Here is a 20,135-nt window from a genome sequence, read left to right as displayed (position 1 = left end):
CCTGCTTTACTCCATTTTTTTCTGAAAACAACACAACTGAAGCATGCTTGAATGTCATCCAGAAGGAATAATGCATATTTTCCAACCGTGCCAAGGTCCCGCCTACATCAGCATCATTCTCCCATGATCATTCCTTTATGGGTAACATTTTCATGTCTTGCCACCAGAGGGCTATTTGAGGTTTAATTTTTTAAATTATTAATTGCTACAGCATTATAGCGCTGTAACAATAGATTCCCATTTATACATTTCAAATGTAACTCTATAGCACATGTATAAAGAAAAGAACCAAAAAAGGGGGACAGCAAGTCATCATGGCAGCCAGGACAACCATAAAATGGTTGGCAGCCAATGTGGAGTCCATGCAGAGCACACGTGGAAGGGAAAAACTGGAAGAAAAAGAGGAAGGAAAGTTCACTGGAGATTCTCACACGGGGAAGCTCCATCACCAGCACATATGCTCCTTAAGTCAGAATGGCAATGGAAACAACATGGTATATCCTTACTGTGAAAAAAGAGCCCATCACACAAACGCATGCCTGTGCATTCAGTGATAATTAGAGAATCCAAGATTAGATGATTTGACACACTTCTGCAAAGTGAACCTGCACAACTTGCAAATCATTTAATGAGGTTGTCCTACATATAAACAGTTACTGCATAGCAACACATCATATATGAAATGGTTCCTCAATTTTTAAGAAAGTCAATAGTCAGTGATTGAGGCTTGACACTCTTTAAAAAAGAATGACAAGCCTGTTAAATCTTTGTAAGATTGTTTGGAGGGTTTGTTGGACTGTTTTAGTGCAGACTTATGTTACTGTTTTGTTGTACTCCTATTTTATTGCATATACACAGAGAACTGATTTTGAAATAATGTTGCTGAACACAAGTTTGCTGAATTCATTTTGGTCACATTTTGCTGAACACAATCCATATGAAATGATTGCTCACTTGTGATGATAAACACTGTAATTCTAAACATCTGATTTACACCATCCATATGTTTGTCCATTGGAGCAAAATTCTGTACTGTCATTCTCAAAAGTCCTTTCATTTGAATCAACTTTCCCAAGCAAGCATGCAAATTACCTCTGTCTAGCTGTTGGACAAGCCTGTGCTGCAAACAAACCCTTGACAACTTCTTCCTATGCCTACACCGATCTTAAGGAAGGCAGCGGGAGCACTTTCTCAGGTTTTCCTTCCCAACTTTCATATAGTTCCAGTTCCTCAGGGGAAGCTGAGGGCCTCCGGCAAGGACGACAATCTAGTTTCTGGTGGGACTTCCCTGGGATACTCGCCTCCCCCCGCCGCCGCTATAGTCAAGACCCTGGAATTTAAACAGACTTGGGGGCCACGCTCGCTTCCAAACAATCTGATTAAAGAAGTTATCCAGGGGGGAAGTTGTCCGCGTGCCATGCCACCCAGGGGTGCTCCCAAATAGCCTGGAGGTGGCGCGCGGCTCCGCTCCAGAGGGGCCCGACGGTTTCTCCGAAGGGACCCAGCAGCGCCGGAAGGCAGCAGGTGCGGGGGGGGGGGGGAGTGCTCCAACTGAAAGTTGTTTGGGGGGGACCCGCGGGGGGGTCTTACCTTTGATGCTGATGCCGAGCCCCCCCACGTCCTGCTTGACGATCCGCACGGTGCGCTTGATGTTGGTGAGCGAGTCGGGGACTAGGGCGCAGGGCTCGCCGCCATTCAGCTGCACGGGGCTGGGCGGGGGCTGCAGCGGCTCCTCGGCGCCCCCCTTGCTGGGGCTGACGCTCAGGAAGTCCTCGGAAAGCGTGGCCAGCACCCGCAGCCACTGCTCGCCCGGCGCTCGCAGCTCCAGCAGCCCGCTCTTGGGCGCTCTCCGGCCGGCCGCCATCTTCAGCGCATTCCTCGGCTAGACCGTCGCCGCCCGCTGCGCCTCCTTCTCCTTCGCCGCCCTCGCCCTCGCCTCCGCCTTCTCCTCCTCCTGGAGCCCGGGCGCCGAGCGAGGAGGGACCGGCCGACCAACCGGGCGGGCCTCCAGGCAGGCAGCCACCGCCCGCCGCTTCCCCGCCCCTGGACTGAGCCTTCCCCGCCCCCCTCAGCCCCCACAGGAGGGAGGGAGGGAGCGACCGCAGGCACGCCACCTCCCCGCCCTCGGCCTCTCGTCCTGGGACACCAGGAGCCTCATCGGATGCTTGCAGCCGCAGCTTTCGTGGGCCTCCCTCTTGGTTTTGCTCCTAGGCCCGGGGATTCCCATAGTGTTGCTCTTGCTGTTGCCAGAGCTCAGCCATGGGGAGAGGGCATCTGAGCATGAGCAGAGTGCTTGTCGCGCTTCTCTTAGCAGGGCGTCTTGTGGCATCTTGACTCTGGAAACACAACAGGGAAGGAATTAGCTCCTTCAGTTATACTTTTTTGGGTAGAATTCAGATTGCTCTAGAATACTTAGGGTGCTGTCAACTGTCCAGTACTAGACAGTGTCCCCCAAACTACAGTCATTTAACACTCACGGTTTAGCTTCTTCTGCTTCTTATTTTTTTAAAGCAGGAAGGTAGAAAATAACCCCCTGATAATGTATGCATACTAAAAAACCTCATGGGGTCAATTTTGTTCTGAACTTGTGAATGAATTGTGTATGTGTTTGTGTGTTAAGTGCCATCAAGTGGTTTCTGACTAGTGGTGACCCTGTGAATCAGTGACTCCCATAATGTCTGATCATTAACAGCCTTGCTGAGGTCTTGCAGACTGAGGGCTGTGGCTTCCTCGATAGAGTCAATCCATCTCACAAGTTGGCTCTTCCTGTTTTCCAGCTGCCTTCAACTTCTCCTAGCATTATTTTTGTTTCTAAAGACTCTTATCTTCTCATGTGACTAAAGACAGTGGCTCAGTGGTAGAGCATCTGCTTGGTAAGCAGAAGGTCCCAGGTTCAATCCCCGGCATCTCCAACTAAACAGGGTTCAGGCAAGTAGGCGTGAAAAACCTCAGCTTGAGACCCTGGAGAGCCACTGCCAGTCTGAGTAGACAATACTGACTTTGATGGACCGAGGGTCTGATTCAGTATAAGGCAGCTTCATATGTTCATAAGTATGACAGCCTTAGGCTTTAGCTTCTAGGGAGAGTTCAGGTTTGATTGGATCTAGAACCCACTTGTCTTTTCCGCAGTCCACAAAATCCATAAAACTCTTCTCCAACATCAAATGAATTTCACAAGCATTCTTTCCAACACCCCCCCCCCCCAACCTTCTGAGAGGGATATAAGGACCTGGAGATTTCCACTCCTACCTGTATCTGTGGAAGGGAGCTTTGACTCTGGAAAGCTCATTCCCTGAAAACCTTGTTGGTCTCCAAGGTGTTACTGGACTTCAATCTGCTGCAGACCAACATGGCTTCCCTCTGAAACTATCTTCAAGGAATTTAATGGGTAACTCTTTCAATATAATTGCATTTCTCTGTGGGGCAAAAGGTTCCACCTGCCTTTGAGCTACTAAAGGCAGAAGCATCCTGTGACAGGAATCAAGAGAGGTGTATGAACATCAAGCCACTGCATAAGCACTTTCCCACCAAGAGAAAATCTCTTTGCTGTTTCCTTCCTGGCATGCACTGCTGCTGTGGTCTGATGCCTGCCTGCCCTCTAACACTTGTCAGATGAAAATAGGTTTGCTTGTTTTACATTGCGATCCATAAAAGTAGCTCTCTCCATGTGCAAAGAATATGCTGCTGTCATGAGAGGTCTTGCGGCTGGCACGCCCCACTGAACCATTTTTGAAGTCTGGACTTCAAATGACCTAATCCTACTACCTATAAAATTTCTTCTTCTGGTATCACAAATCTGTATATTTGGCATTGTGCTGAAATCCAAGGCTAAATGTGTTCAGCCTCAGAGCTCTGTACACGCTAACAAAGTTGATCAGTGTGATTCTGGAGGAACAAAGCTGATATTTTCAAGCCAAGCAAGTATGTCTGGAGAGAAGTGTCTACAGGGCAATCTTGAGCAGTCAATAAACTTCAAAGGGTGTAACTCTGTTCAGAATCACATTGTTAGTGTTAGGTTCAAATTCAGACATAGCAGCAGCTGGTGCATTTCCAGGATTTTCTGTGTAAAGGAAGGAAAGCAATGGGAGCATTTTCCCCCGAGTGCCACATTTATGCCTGATTGGATTGTGCAGCATTAGCAGAACAAAGATGCAAACTCTTACATTTTAAAGGCACATGTGTTCTGTACTGGCAGAGGGAAGAATTTTTGAAGAATTAAAAAATAAATAAACTGAAATTGCACTGAAATTTTCACTGTGAGAGAATTGGCTGTTTGGTTGGTTGGCCTTTGAGAGTGAATCATGTGACATGACAGGTTCATGTCCCTTATATTTTCCAGTTCATAAAATGGTGCACAAGCTTGGCAACTTCACAGGGGAATAGGTGATAGCAGCAGAAAGTTCTATGTGTGCCTGGCCCCCAAAGAAATATCGTACAGCTTTTCGTTTCAAAAGGACATAACCAAGTCTGTCAAACAGAATCCCAGTTATTCATTTTTCCATTGATTTCTACTGGTCTAAGCAAGCACACACATTTAATCTCTTGCTGAAATCAGTGCTGATTTTGTGAGGGGCAGCAACTGAAATCAATCCTTTCTTAAAAATTTTGGTCTGTATCATGGCCAACCCAGAGTGTTTACTTATGAAGATACAAGGGAACCAGACAGGCTGTTCTATGCAAACTCATCGCTACCAAGATAAATTCAAGAGAGCAGCCGTGTTGGTCTGAAGCAGCAGAACAAGGTTTGAGGTCCAGTGGCACCTTTAAACAAAGATTTATTCTGGCTGGTGCATGCACATGAAAGCTTATACCCAGACTTAAACTTTGTTCATCACTACCATGTAAATCTGCTCTTGCCTTCCTGGGGCGCACTGAACATTAGGCACTTAATGTAAAACTTAATTTTATAAAGTTGTGTACAGTTTAATACAATTTGGGGAGATGGCACATTCACAGTTAATAGTTAGATGTTTTAAAAATAATAATGCAGGCAGGAGCTATGCATAAAGTTATTTAATTATTTTAGGCCTGAAGCCTATAACTGACTGCAGAAAGGCAGGGGGGCAATTTGGAAATCCCATCCCACCTTCCAAAGGCTCCTGTAAACTCTCAGGAGCTGAATAAGCTATTCCCTCCACCACTGAACAGACTTCTCAGCTCTTTACATTCCAGCATCCTAGAGAATATTAAAAATATTCAGCTTGTTTGGGGTTCCCCTCCCCCTCTTTAAGTTAATTCAAAAGGTATATTTTTCTGCATTCCTTGGGGAGTCCCTCAAGTATGTTGAAACATAGAGTTGCCAACTCCCAGTTGGAAATTTTCCGGAGCTTTGGTGGAGTTTAGCCTGAAGAGGGCAGGGTTTGGGGAGAGAAAATATTTTAGGAGGGTATAATACCATGGAGACTGCCCTCCAAAGCAGCTGTTTTCTCCAGGAAGCTGATCTCTGTCAACTGGAGATCAGTTATAATTCTAGGATATCTCCAAGCTGTCAGCTCTGGGACTATCCTCAATTAAAGAAGGTGTCCAGTGTAGTGAGAAAGCTGGCTTTATTGATAGAAACAATAGCGATACACATCTGTGTCAGAACTGGCTCACCTTTGGGAGCGGCCAGTACTTATACCTTATCTTGGGCCATTGTGGAGCCTGCCAAAACCATAGTGCAAAAAACCCATGCAAAGCAGTACAAACCCACCAACACCTTTCATTCTCAACATTATGCAGTGCGAGTTCTCTTGGATGAGATAAAGCAGCCTTGAGACAGTGGCTTCACTCCTCTCTCCACGGCAGAAATGGTTACTTGTGATTATTACAATGGACAGAGCAAACCAAGGTGAAGCAGCCACCATTCACCCTCCCCCATCCTCCAGACACCCAGCATTCAGAAATATAAAAATGGCGAGACCCCCTGACACAAGCCCCACCTGGAGGATAGCAACCCTTTGAAACTCTGATTTTGTCCGTGGATAGCCTGGTTTTGTGATCATACCCTGAGGCCAACACATACGCTACTATGTGTCGTAATAACAATAACAGTAATAATAATAATTAGACAGGTTTAAATAGATTAGGCTAGTAGCTATATTTAGAATGTAGCTGTTCTGCACTGACCTTTTCCTCCACAATTCCAGCATTTGTTTTTAGGTTCCAACACTACAAAAATTTGAACTATGAGCCTGCAGGGGAGAGTTCATTTATTTCTATGCGATTTTTTTTAAAAAATATTTTCTACACAATTCTGATAAGAAATTATGTGATTAACAAAGTTAGACCATTGTAAGACCATTGACTTCAGTTCAACTTAGAAGGGTGTTACAACACAGCAGACTAGTTAGAGAACTAAGCCAGGGTTTAAGCATCTAGAATAGAACTAGTTCTACAAATCAGAGAAAGAGATACGCTTGCATGCTTTTTACAGGACATTGGGTTGGTCCCAATTAAAAATATTACATATTTTATTACACCTTTATTACACAAAGCAGCTTAACAACACATTAAAGATGAAAATCCAAAAGTGGTCCCACACATTACCTTAAACAACCAGTAAGACACTAAACCCAGCCTGATAACTGGCCACTTGCTGAGTACGTTTTCTTCAGTAGATGAGACATGGAAGATTTGCAGGGCCATCCTAAGCAGACTTATACTCATCTAAGCCCAATGATATCAGTGTTTAGGATGATATTGTAAGAGAAGGACTAGTAAGAAGGGTAGCTCAGTTTTTGTCTCAGGAATGACCTTTCAGGCCTAGGGAACTATCTGTCACCTTTGCTCTAAGAAGAACTAATGCCACTTGCAAGACTTTCTAGGACTACTGAGATAATGGGTGCTTTGACCATTTAGTTAAAGCACTATATAAATGCTAAACATTATTTATTGCAGAGATTAGCAGCCTGCAGAGAGACTCATTCAATTTATCAAATGCTCACTTGAAACAGTAATATTCATATGCTGTGTTCAAATGTGCCCCTGCCTCTGAGACTCCTTTCTCACCATGTAACTACCATCTGAGTTTCTTTTGAAACAGACATGAGCAACCAGTGAAATAACTGCAATTGGGGTAAGGAACCTGTGTGGTGGAAAGTGTCAACAACCAATTTATCACAACCCCATAGGGTTTTCAAGGCAAGAGATGTTCAAGGGTGGTTTGCCATTGCCTGCCTCTGTGTAACAGCCCTGGACTTCCTTGGCGGTCTCCCATCCAAATACTAGCTAGAGCCAACCCTGCTTAGCTTCTAAAACCTGATGAGATCAGGCTACCCTGGGTTATCCAAGTCAGGGAGTGTGACTGAGAGTGGTTAAACTTTGTTCTGTGTATTTTCAGAACCACATACTCATTCCCACTACAAAACTCCTAAAGTAAAATGATGTCATCAGGAATGAACTGGGGTGATCTCAGACAATCCAAGATCCCAGGGACACTTTAATTCTCTGTCTAATGGTCATGTCCATCATAACTGTAACCTAGCCCCAGACCAGGTATCTCTGGGATTTTCTTTGCCTATCATAATTAATAACTGGTTTTTTAAAAATTAGTCTGTTGCTTGCTGATAGGCTTCTTTTTCTTCCAGCACTTTCATTGCTTGGCAAAGTGGACACAACAAAGCATTCCTATGGACTGTGGACACATTTGTTTGCCAGTCAGGTACTTTTAGGATCCCAACTAACTGGTTTTGGGGCCCTTCCATAGTTGTTCCCCATCAGCTACTGTTGCAGAAGTTGGGAGCTTTCAGATGCAGAGGGGAGCTGACTAATGCACCAGGCAGCAGGCAGATGTGCATCCCCTTATGCAACCCTTTTCATCCTCTACTCTTCTCCCTGCCCATTAACCCTCAGAGAAGACCTGGCATGGTCAGCAATCTGGTTTTGAGATTATCCCATAGCTATGTTCTTTCCCCTCTAATTCCTGGGCAACGTCTCCTTTCACAAAGGGGAGAGGGTGCTGCCTAGACATACAATCAAACCTGCAACATGAAAACCCTGGCAGAGTTTTAAATAATTTTTATTAATGGATTGTATTTATCAGATAATCAAAAATGCAAAATTTGTTAATTATATGTTGTTTTCAAAATACTGAACAATTGGCCTAAATTTTTATCCCAGAAAAAATAATGCCTGCAGCTAACAGAATAAAGAGGAACCTGGCAAGAAAAATAAAAAGTAAAGTCCTTAACCTGACTATCTTGAACTAGTTGCTAGTAGGGAGCGGCACAAACCTAAAAAACCCAGTTTGGTTTGGGGGGATCCATTTCATTTCCCCCTGCTTTGAAATGGGGGGCGGAGAATGAAACCAATGAGTTTAATGGCTCACAGTCATTTAAACCTAACAGCTGATGGGCTGACCTGCCCTTCTATTAGGTTTAAATGGCTGCTGGCCGTTTCAACCTAACAGTGGGGTAGGTCTGCCTATCAGTTGTGAGATTGAAATGGTCCATTTGGCTTCCCTCCCCCCACTTCAAAGCAAGGGGAACCAAAACTGACTGGTGAAATGGCTCACAGCCATTTAAATCTCAACTGCAGACCCTCCCCCACTCAGCAGTGCCCGTGAACAGCTGACTAGACAAAAGTCTGGTAAACATTCTGGGAGGGAAGGCACCATCCTGGAACATCAGTTCGGGGCCGCCAAACTGGCCCAAGTTCATGCCAATTTTTGGCTCATGAGCTGATTTGTGCCCATCCCTAGTTGCTAGTTCACCTGCCTCTGCTGGTCCAGACCCCGGATTCAACTACAACACCTATCTCCCAGCATGACCATACATCTTCCTCAGGAGGTACCTTGCTAGGCATCACCAGGAAATTCACTCTGAATTTTGAGAACCAGGGTTTTGTACATTTCCCCGGATACCTGCCCCTTTACTCAGGGCTGGTTACAATGTTCCCTTCAGAATGGGGAAGGGCCAATCAACTCTGAGTTCTGAATTTCTCCTGGGAGCTCTGGGCAAGAAGAGAAGGACTAATCCTTCTGCCCATCAAGAGAGAATCTCCATTAAGCACACGGTTTCTATTAAGGAGTCCAAATGAAAAAGGTGTGTGAGGGCCTAGGAAACCCAGATTAAATTGTAATGAACTTGTGGCACCTAACTCACGGTCATGACATCTGCCTTTTCACATTCATGCATCCCTGTCTACCTCCTTATATACACTTAAGCATCTTCTCTTTCTTAGTTCTCATACTAAAAGCATCCTCTGTCATCAAGAACAGATGTAAGCATGTGACTCTCCGTGTGCATGTATTCAAAGTACTCAAAACCAAAACTTTTATGACAGATGAGTAGGGATATGTAGTATGAAAAGTATAACAAGTGTGTCTTCATTATTCCCTTGAACTCGAAGAAATGAAACCCCAAATTATCTTCCAATGTTTCATAAAATCATAGAGTTGGATTCCAAACCTCTGCACAAAGCAGGGAATTAGCAAATACCTCCCCCACACCCACAGCTACATTATTATACCCCAGTTTCATTATTACTTACATATTCTCCCCAAATGGACTCAAAGGAGCTTGCAAAAATAGAGAAAATTGCAACTGGAAAGAAAAAGCAAATATCCATCTATGCTTTTGGCAGGTCTGCTGAGCCCAATAGGTCTTCTCATCCAAGGCTAAAGGGCATTACCTTCAGGCTGAGAGCCATCAGCCTGGAGCCTTTTTGCCCTTTGGATTGCCCCTGTAGCCATGCCTGGAAACAGCCAGGGAAAACACTCAGCTCAATTGTTATAACAGGCAACAATGTGCAGTGTTTTTTAAAGGACATAATGAAAAGTTGTGATCTAGAGCAGAACCTCAGGGACATAGATAAGAGGGTTTTGACCATTTTTTATTATCTGGAGACAGTACCAGCCTAAAGCATTTGGGTGTTTTAGCCAAAGATCACACTGCACATGTAAACACACACACCTGACGTCCTGTAGTATAACACAACTGCAAATATAAGTGAATATATTTCCAAAACACTTCTCTTATTCCATTTGCTGTCCTCACTCTGTAACGCTATACAAAAGGTCCTAGTTGTGAATCTGCTTGCCATTGCTAGAATTGTTATAGCATTGATGCTAGAATCACAAGTCACTCTATTATGCCACATCTGGAGAGTTATCAAAAATCCTTCCAATCCGTTTGGTTTCCTGTTGTACAATATCTAGTAGAGAATGAGATTATTTCGAGTAATCCCTATTATCATGACTTATTATATTTTGAATGTTTAAACATGTTCTGACATTATTTAAAGATGACAATTATCCTCACTGGTATGTGAAGACAGATATTATTATGTATTTCGTGTTATTCTACTCTTTACTCTTATATTGTAAATGTTGATGAATCTAACTTTTGCATTCCTGTATTCTAAAAGAAAATAATAATAAAAAGATCTTTATGAAGCTCAAATTTCCCTCCCAAAGCAATATAAACAAGCAAAATGTTTTGTTGTTACAAATTATCAAGATCCTGCATTTTAACTATCCTCCTCTTTTGACTCAATAGTGCAGAGATTGTCAGTTTGTGACTGCTTGGTTTCTTGTGGAAAACTTGGGAGCACAGGCAATGGGAAACAGTGAAATGTGCTCAAAGTGCTTTTGAAACTCTGCCTTCAGTAGATGATCACTTGAAAGTCTGCGCCATGATCTCCTTTGAAAATCTAGCTCCCTACCTCCTCTCCTCTGTACTCAGGTGACAGTGAGAGACCTTTCAAACCGGCTTAGATAACTGTAGACTTAATACCATGGAGATCTCAGACTTAACTGTCAATGCATTAAAGGAAATATCTTTTTTTATGAATACTGTCATTCAAGTGGTTAAAGCAAAAGGGCTGTCAGCAAATTTACATCTATTTAGGATGAGGTCTTATAAATACCTGGTAAATTGAATAAACAATTTTGATACATAAAGGTAACCTCTAAGGGATTTCCACTTTTTCAGAAATGGCAGCTCCTTGGCATCTCTCCCCCCCAGACCCGAGAATTAATGGAAGGATTAGCATGGACCCTGGCCTGTGTATGTCTCAGCATTCAATTTGGCTAGGAGATCATATGACATCTTGAGAAGACAAGCAGAGAGCAATAAAGAAAAATTGTTGCAGGCAGCAAATGAGCACAGCTTTAAAAGACTCTTATTGGGATGGTTACTGCAGAGAACTTGGTTTCAGTCACTATATATCAAAGAAATAATATGTTTTCAAGCTGTCACAGGGAGATGATAGGATAAACTTGCCTTATGGCTATGAAGCCACCCATATTGCCAAGAATTACTGTTGACTTCAGCTAAAAAATTCATGTAAACTGAGTCACTTTAATTGTATTTGTTGCCATTTATGTTAACAATACAAATATTCCAAGGAGATACTGCTAAGTGGTTTTGCTTCATGGCTATTGCCATAAAAATGAAGAAACTAAGAAGCATGGCAAACCCATAAGGGTACTATCTGACTTCTCAGTCACTAACACAAATACAAGCAAGTTTGCGGCCATGGGATTAGTCAGTCATCCCTTCTTGTGGGAAACCATCATCCACAGTCTTCTCTACAAAGTTATTTTTTAATTTGCTTCATTTATTCCAGAATTTGTTCCCAAAATGCTTTACATTGCTTTCCTCTCCTCCATTTTATCCTCAAAACATCCCTGCAAGGTAGGTTAGGCTGGAAGTGTGTGACTGGTCCATGGTCACCCAGCAAGCTTCCATGGCTGAGTAGGGATTCAAACCAGGACTCCCTTTTCCTGGTCCAGCTTTCTAACCATTATGCCACGTGGTTCTCAAAATTGCCCTTAAGTAATACCAGGGATTTTTAAATGCAAGATATTACACCTTTACCTCAAGGAATATCCTGAAGAGACCAACTTATACTTTTCTATATGTGCTTTATTGTCTTGTTTTTTCCTCCAATAAATATACAGGGGTTCTCAGACCATTCCGCTGCAGTTCACCAAACAGAAATAACCTTATTTAGAGTCTTCACAGATACAATGAAAGCAAAACAAAGAAAAATGAAGTTGATGGCAATTTTCATTCACCCTGTGGGGTAAGCCCATTAAGATCCCTGAAGTATAACCTCCAAGGAAGACAAAAGCTTTCCAGGGTGCTACAGCACTTACTTCTCACTTTCTTAGCACTGACAGCTACTGAATATCAATGACATTTGCTAATGGCCTAGTAGGCTAATTCCCATTATACAGATTAAAAGAGTGAATAATAGATGGCCACTCCACTCCTAACACAAACAAACATGTGAGAGTGGAGGGAGGGGCTTAGTGCTTGCAGTGTCAGAGGGAGCCTGTAGCTTTTGAACAAAGTAGGAGTCAAGTGGCACCTTTAAGACCAACCAAGTTTTATTCAGAATGTAAGCTTTCGTGTGCTAGAAGCACATTTCATCAGACAGCTTACATTCTGAATAAAACTTTGTTGGTCTTAAAGCTGCAATTTGAATCCTACTTTGTTCTATTGCTTCAGACCAACACGGCTGCCCACTTGGATCTATCTATCCTGTAGCTTTTATTACACTATGGTGATGAAATGTTTTCAAGGCCAGGGACAAACAGAGGTGGTTAGCCATTATCTGCCTCTGTGCAGCAGGCCTGGACTTCCCTGGTGGTCTCTCACCCTGTACTGACCAGGGCTGACCATGCTTGGCTTCTGAGATCTGACAAGATCAGGCCTGCCTGGGCCATCCTATAATAATCTAGCTACATTGCTGATTTTTTTTAAGCCAGAAAAACCTCCAGTGATATGGGGAGAATTGTGGCTGGGGGGGAGGGCTGAAGCCAGGCAAGTTCAGGGGAAACTGTCATGTGAAGGTATCATTGTCACGGCAAATGTTTCTTGCATTTGCAGTAGCAATGAGAACTACATGTAGAATAGTCATAACTGTGTGGAAGCAGCCAGAGATGACAGAACATGTAACAACTGCAAGAAATAATGTTTTTAAAAAGAATTAAGAGTAAAATGAATGAAAAAAGAGTGGATATGCATATTTCTAGGGAAATGCCCTCTCCCCTGCCAAGCACAGTTAGAGCTGTGATTTCTGGCCCTTTAGAGGGAAGAGCATGGAAGAAATGACTGTCATGTTGCTTTGTGCTTTATTGGAAGATGCTCAGATTCTGCATAGCGACAGCTTTCATGAGGGCTGTGTATAACACCGAGGAGGAGAGATGAGGAAGATACATAAAAACAAATCCTTTCAACTGCACATGGGAGAAAAAAAAAATCTTTGTTCCCTTCTTTTTCTCTTCAGGTAGTGAAGATTCCTGCTGAGAGAGACATACAGCCATGTTCAAGAAATGCAGCTTGCTGATGGAAATGCTCCCCTTCCCATCCTTTCTTTAGCTAAGCTAGCAAAGAAAGATTGCACGTACTCTTCAGCAGTGACATTTTATTAAGCTCTATCTATCCATATAAACCCGGAGCTCTTTAGCCTTCCGACGAGACTGCATTGACTCTGCTGAAGTGTTTGTCATAAGTTATTCGTATCATTCACCCCCACTCCCTATCATTAAATTGTTCTGCCACACTAATTCGATGAAGTGGATGCATCTCTCTGCCAGAATGGAAAAACAGTTAGATGCCAAGGCTGGTCAACTGATTAACAGAAATCCAACACAGGAAAAAGAGTGGAAACTCTTGTGGCTTCTTAAAGGTCAGCAAATTGATGCTAACATGAGCTTCCATGGGCCAGAGCTCAAATGCATGAGTATGTAGAACTTGCATAAATCTAGATCTCGAAGATAAGGAAAATGTATGTGTCATTTTATTTTACAGAATGAGGCCAAAAGAACAAGCAATGAAAAACATTTCAGTAAATGTATTAGAGTTCTAAACAGAGCAGTAACTAAACTCCACTTTCAAAGGAGACATGTTAGAAATGGAATTATCTGCTGTCATTTTTATCCTGCCCTTCCTCTAATGTTCAGAACAGCAGATATGATTCTGAGGAAAATTAGGTTGAGAGACAGGATCACCTAGCAAGTTTCATGGCAGAGTAGAGGTTTGAGCCCCGGTTACCTAGACTGACACACTTATCCATGGGTCTCCAACTTTTCTGAGCCTGCAGGCACCTTTGGGATTTTGGGAAGGGTGCTGAGCATCATCCCAAAATGGCACAGGAGGGAAAGGCAAATGGAATGCCTACCTCCTCAAACTTCCTGGGAAGAAGGAAAGCCTGAAGGGGCTGTTCACTAAGGAAAGCCAAGGTTGGGGTGGCCAAACTGCGGCTCGGGAGCCACATGTGGCACTTTCACACATATGTGGCTCTTGAAGCCCCCAGCACCCCATCAACCAGCCTGGAGAAGACATTTGTCCCTTTAAATCACTTCTCTAAGCCAAGCCAGCCAGCAGCTTGGAAAACTCATTTAAAGTTAAAGTTGATTTTCTTCCAGCTCTCCCTCCTGTATCTATTTGTTTGCCGTCCTGCCTGCCTATCTGCCTATCTTGGAGCTCTCAGACATCTGATGTTCATGTCTTGCAGCTCTCGAACATCTGACGTTCATGTTTTGCAGCTCTCAAACATCAGATGTTTATTCTATGTGGCTCTTACGTTAAGCAAGGTTGGCCACCCCTGGCCAAGGTGATTCCAAGTCTTCTTCATCCTCCAGCGGCTGCTTGTTATTTCAGCCATGGAAAACCCTTTCATTTGAGTGAAGGCACCCAAGACCAAGTTCCACCTTATAATGGCCCCACCCACTTTCTGAAAAGCTCAGTGGGTGCCGAGGGAAGCACTGACAGATGCCATTGGCAAATTGGAGAATCCTGCCCTAATCACTACCCCACACAACTAGTCTACCCCTGTGAAAGTCAAGATTATTTCATGAATCCCCCCACAGTATTCTTTTTATGTAGGTAAATTTTCTCTCACAATTTGTCCCCATCCTCACTGCAAGTATTTGGATAGGATGCCTCCATGGAATATCATGGTTGTGATGCAGAGACAGGCAATGGCAAACCAACTTTGAACATCTCTTGCTTTGAAAACCCCACGGGATCACTGTAAACCAACTGTGACTTGATGGCAGTTTCCACCCTCCCTCCCTGCATCCTCTAAATCCATTTCCTATTACTGCTCGTGACTCCTGAAATCCTAGGAACAAACTACCCTAGTGTCAGAAAATACTGCTTGTGGGGAGGGAATGCTGGAAAGATCCATGGTCTTGCACCTGTGGATTGCTTGGACTCAATGGACATGGGTCCACCAAACCGGGTCCTAGATTTTCCAGAAATGTATACCCCACCACACACATTCTTTCTACTTGAATGCTGAAACAGTAACATATTGGGTAACAAGAGTTATAAGAACATTGTCTCTGTTGGCTACCTATGATGAGGAAATGATCTATTTCCTCCCTGACTTCAAGTGAAACAGGCTCCGTGCCTTTAATGATGAGAATTTACAGCCACGATCCTGAAAGTATAATTGTTTCTGTATCTCTTACTCTCCACTAGAATGCTGTCATCATTCATGCATTGCTGCTTGTAGCAGGGGTCATCTTCACCCAGCACATGGCACATGATGCAGCAGTCTTGATGATGCTGAGCAGATCTGGTCAGATCCAGGGTAAGAGACTGTCATGTATGCCACCTGGAGTTAGTCCGTGGAGACAAGATGCCATTTAGACTGGTTGGTATTCTTGAAAAAATGCTGAGGTCGGAGCTTTTCAAAATATTCCTGTCCTGGCTTTATTTCCACTCAAGAGAGCAAGTGTGTCACTGTCTCTTGAGTCAACTTCAGTAATAGACTGTAAACAAGGCCTTCATGAACTTCAGGCTTTACCTTCTGGCTTACATTACCAATTTATTTTTTTGCAGGCCTGCAGGCAACCAAGAAGAAGCGTGCTCAAAAGCCCAGGAGTCTATTTTTAGAAGAGGGGTAAGACAGTTTTCTAGTATCACTAATTAAATTAATCACTACTGAAGTTTGTGATCAGAGAGTGGAATAATATTCCCAATGGACAGGAAATCAAGAATGTGCAAATCTATTGACAAGACTTTGGGCACTGAGAAATCAGTCATTCCTTCACTGACACTGAGTGGAGTTACCTTGTCTATGGTTTCAGAGGGTAGCTGTGTTGGTTTGCAGTAGAACAGCTAGACATTCCCCATAGGAATCTTTCCGATCCATGAGAGATTTTGGTAAAACCATTTCCTTTTTCTTAGTATGGTCACTGGGTTCATACCATTAACTTCCGCTGGCTAAGTCATTATTTTGGATGCTTTCTGGATAATAGCAAGCTGCAGTCTCAAAATCTTGTCAAAAATGTGTTGAACATTAGATCATTTCCTAGGCCAAAAATCAATGGTTTATGCTGGTTTCACCATATTGCCATCCTATTAAAATAATCAAAATTGGCCCTGAGCAAAGGGCTGCATATATTGTAACTCTGTGCACATTGTTATGGGTTCTGTGGCCATATTTGGATGTCACAAGCCCTCTCTGGTTTTGTGGGCTCACATGCTTTATTCCCTCACATGGAAAGGTGAGATGGATGGAAGACCTCCTGGTTTTGGAAGTCTTCAGTCTAATTTGGATCAATGATTTCTTGCTATATCTGAATCCAGACCTTTCAGCAAACTGATTGAGGGGTGGGGGAGTTGTCTACAAACTGAGATTCTGAATGGTCTGTGAGCATGAAAGAAACCCAAATGCCCTGCTGCTGACATAACAGCTAATGTTAGTTAGATTGAAGGCTTCTTAAATTAGGAAATGTTCTATTTCAATGTACAAGGGGGAAAAGGGTGGAGGAAAGGCACACATCTCCCTGAAAAGAACCCCAGTTCATTCCTGGCTGTCCTTGGTGTTGCTTATCATTCTTTGCCTTCATCTGTGCATAGAGCAGGGTCACTAGGGGAATGGAGGAGCAGCAGTAATTGCAAGTTGTGTTGTGTTGGGGGTTGGACTAGATGAACCATGAGGTCCCTTCCTGTTCAATGTCCCTATGTTTCTCAACATTTATTTATTGAACAAAACTTTCTTTTTAATTTCTTACCATCTGGCCTTTCCTTTAGACTAACCAATCCTGATTTGTTCATTTGGTGGTGGAAAGCACCATTAAGTCATACTAATTTATGGCAACCCCTATAGAGTTTTCAAGGCTAAAAGTGGTTTCCTATAGCCTGCCTCTGCTTGGCAGCCCTAGACTTCCTTGGTGCTCTCCTATACAATGAGATCTTGCTAGCCTGAGCCATTCAGGTCTGTCTGTCTGTCTGTCTGTCCATCCATCCATCCAGCCCATTTTTATTCTGCCTTTCTTCCAAGGAACTCAGGGAAGCATACCTGATTTTATCCTCACAACAACTGTGGAAGGTAGGTTATGTTGAGAGAATGTGACCAGCTAAAGGCCATTCAGTGTGCTCACTTTCAGAATGAAATCTGTTTCTCCCAGATCCCAGCCCAACACTCCAGCCACTACATCACATATGAAGGTACATTTTCCACATTCAGGAGGTAAATATCATCATAATAAAATTATACTAATCAATAGAAAAGTGAAATTAGAAAAGCCCACAGTGGCGAACTACCATTTTAGGATCCCCCTCCATTGATCAGAATTACCTCAAACTATCTTAGGATATGTTATGTGATGATGTAACTGTTGTTATCAGTGTGGAGACACTGAAACATTTTAAGACTATTAGGATTTTTTACAGAAAGATGTAACTGTTATTCAGATGCAAACATATATTGCACACAAGAGATCCTAACTGGGATATCAGTAAGACTTCAGTATGGGGAAAGACAGGTCTACTCAATCCTACCAGGTTTATGCAATAGGGCTTTCTCCCTGGAAAGTATTCTTAGGATTGTAATGCTAGTCTGCTGTTTAAATTTGGAGTTACTTGTACAGCAAATCTTCCGAATAGCCTTGAAGCTCCCTCTGCTGGTTGAAAGCTCAATATCTGGCAGAGTATAGACCAAAGAATGAGTAATACTAGTACATATGAACATATGAAGCTGCCTTCTACTGAATCAGACCCTTGTTCCATCAAAGTCAGTATTGTCTTCTCAGACTGGCAGCGGCTCTCCAGGGTCTCAAGCTGAGGTTTTTCACACCTATTTGCCTGGACCCTTTTTTGGAAATGCCAGGGATTGAACCTGGGACCTTCTGCTTCCCAAGCAGATGCTCTACCACTGAGCCACCATCCCTAGTATTTATTCTGTACCTATATAATCCATATATTATCCATATAATATAAGTAGAATTTGTTTTGCACCTATATTATCCATCACAGCTGTTGCCAGCAGAAATTTTGGCAGGCGTTAAAGGAGGGCAGGGTTTGGTAAGAGGAGGGACTTCAGTGGGGTGGAATGCCATAGAGTTCACCTTCCAAAGCACCCGTTTTTCCCAGGGGAACTGATTTATGTTGCCTGGAGATCAATTATAATACCAGGAGATTCCAGCCACCTCCTGGAAGTTTGGCAACCAAAATGATAGAAGTGGCAAACAGGAAAAGCTGTGCTTCTGTGTAGAATGTCTAAATAATACTTTTAAAGAAATAAATACAAAATACTGAAGTTCGCTGTTCTTCTTGCATCCTGAAGTCCATTGTATCAGCCTCACACAGTGGGAGGAATGGTCAGTTAACCTAGAAGAGATGAAAAACAGACAACTGTTGAATTGTTGTATAAATTTGTGGATTAATTGCCCCCTTCCTGTTCATATGTAATGTTCTGTCTTCATGAAATGTATATTTTTGCAATGCCCTATTAAGAAATTTAAGATATATTTTTTCTAATTTTTCAGTATTTTGTATTTATTTCTTTAAAAATATTTAGACATTCTACATGGAAGCACAGCTGCTCCTGTTTGCTACCACCTGGAGGTTGGCAATCCTACAATACAACATTCCTCAGACAAATGTGTGCACACACACATACCTGGTTTAAACAGGCTACTGGCAAGGCATGCAATTTTGAATGGGCTCAGCGTCACATTTAAACTATATGCAAAGCCACAATACGCTGAGTTTGCCTGCTTGAGATCCATATTACTTGTGGGTTTCGTGTTGTGCTAACAAAACACACATAACTACTAATGTGGGTAGGAGCACAGCTTAAATGTAGAGCCTGTGCAAAATCACTTCTCCAGCCTCATGTTTAAGTTGTTCTTAACATTTGAGCAGAGGCATGATCTCAGCAGAGGGAGTGAAGACATACCAGGATTCTCTGAGCCTGGGCCAGAGATGACTCAGGCTGAAAAGAATCTCAGAAGCTTCACAAGTGTGCTGAAAGCCAAGGCCTATCCCTGATGGAATGGGCACAGAAGAATCCTTCTGTACTGTACTTTTAGTCTCAAGACTGTTAAATTCATTTTAGGCTGTTTTTTTTTAAAAAATGCTGGGTTTTAATTTATAATTTCTAGTGTTATGTTTTATTATGTTATTTTGTAAGCTGCATCAAGCAGGTTTCCCAGGAGAGGTGGCATAAAAATCCCCTAAATAAATAAAATGAGAGTTGAACCTGGCATTCAAGGAGTCTAGGCTGTTGCTAACAAAGAGGTCCTCCTTCCTAATACCAAAATCACCAAAAATAGTCAACAGACGCCAAAAGGGGTCCCTTCCCCATGGGCATTGCTGTGCAGAAGACATGGAATATTGATAGGGTTGCCAGCTCCAGGTTAGAAAATACCTGAAGATTTGGGTGGTGGAGCCTGTAGGGTTTGAAGAGGGGAAAGACTTCAATGGGGAACAATCCCATAGAGCAGTGTTTCCCATTTGCAGGGTCGTGACCTGGTACCAGGCCATGGAAGCCTCACTACTGGGTCACAAGAAAAGCCAAAGCTAGCCCCGCCCTCAGCAAAGCTTCCCTCCCCACCCCCAGCAAAGCATGACCTCTGCTCTGCTTCCTTCCTTCCCCCATCTCTCTGTTGTGCAGAGAAAAGCTAGCCTTGAAGACTGACACAGGCTGCAAAGCCTGCTCTCCATTTGGCTTCCTTCCTTCCTTCCTTCCTTCCTTCCTTCCTTCCTTCCTTCCTTCCTTCCTTCCTTCCTTCCTTCCTTCCTTCCTTCCTTCCTTCCTTCCTTCCTTCCTTCCTTCCTTCCTTCCCCTGCAAGTGATGCTTTGTCTATATTCTTGGTGCTGGGAGGGGGAGAAGTAACAGTGGGAGGGCTTCTAGTGCCCTGGCCCCACTGGTGAACATTCTGGAACTGACATCACAGGAAAAG

General features: G+C 43.2%; 1 protein-coding gene across 1 annotated transcript in view; it reads right to left on the bottom strand.

The window, feature by feature from the left end:
- Window positions 1-1,957, bottom strand: part of SNTA1 (syntrophin alpha 1) — a 101,187-nt gene extending 99,230 nt beyond the window's left edge. The window contains exon 1 of the mRNA XM_060231003.1: window positions 1,591-1,957. Within this exon, the coding sequence (XP_060086986.1) occupies window positions 1,591-1,864 (274 nt within the window). The 5' untranslated portion in view covers window positions 1,865-1,957. The remainder of the gene's footprint in view (window positions 1-1,590) is intronic.
- Between the last annotated feature and the right edge of the window lie 18,178 nt (window positions 1,958-20,135).

This window comes from Heteronotia binoei, chromosome 2 (assembly GCF_032191835.1).
Source record: "Heteronotia binoei isolate CCM8104 ecotype False Entrance Well chromosome 2, APGP_CSIRO_Hbin_v1, whole genome shotgun sequence".
NCBI lineage: Eukaryota > Metazoa > Chordata > Lepidosauria > Squamata > Gekkonidae > Heteronotia > Heteronotia binoei.
The sequence above is the reverse complement of the archived record's forward strand: the minus strand, read 5'-3'. Positions and strand labels throughout refer to the sequence as shown.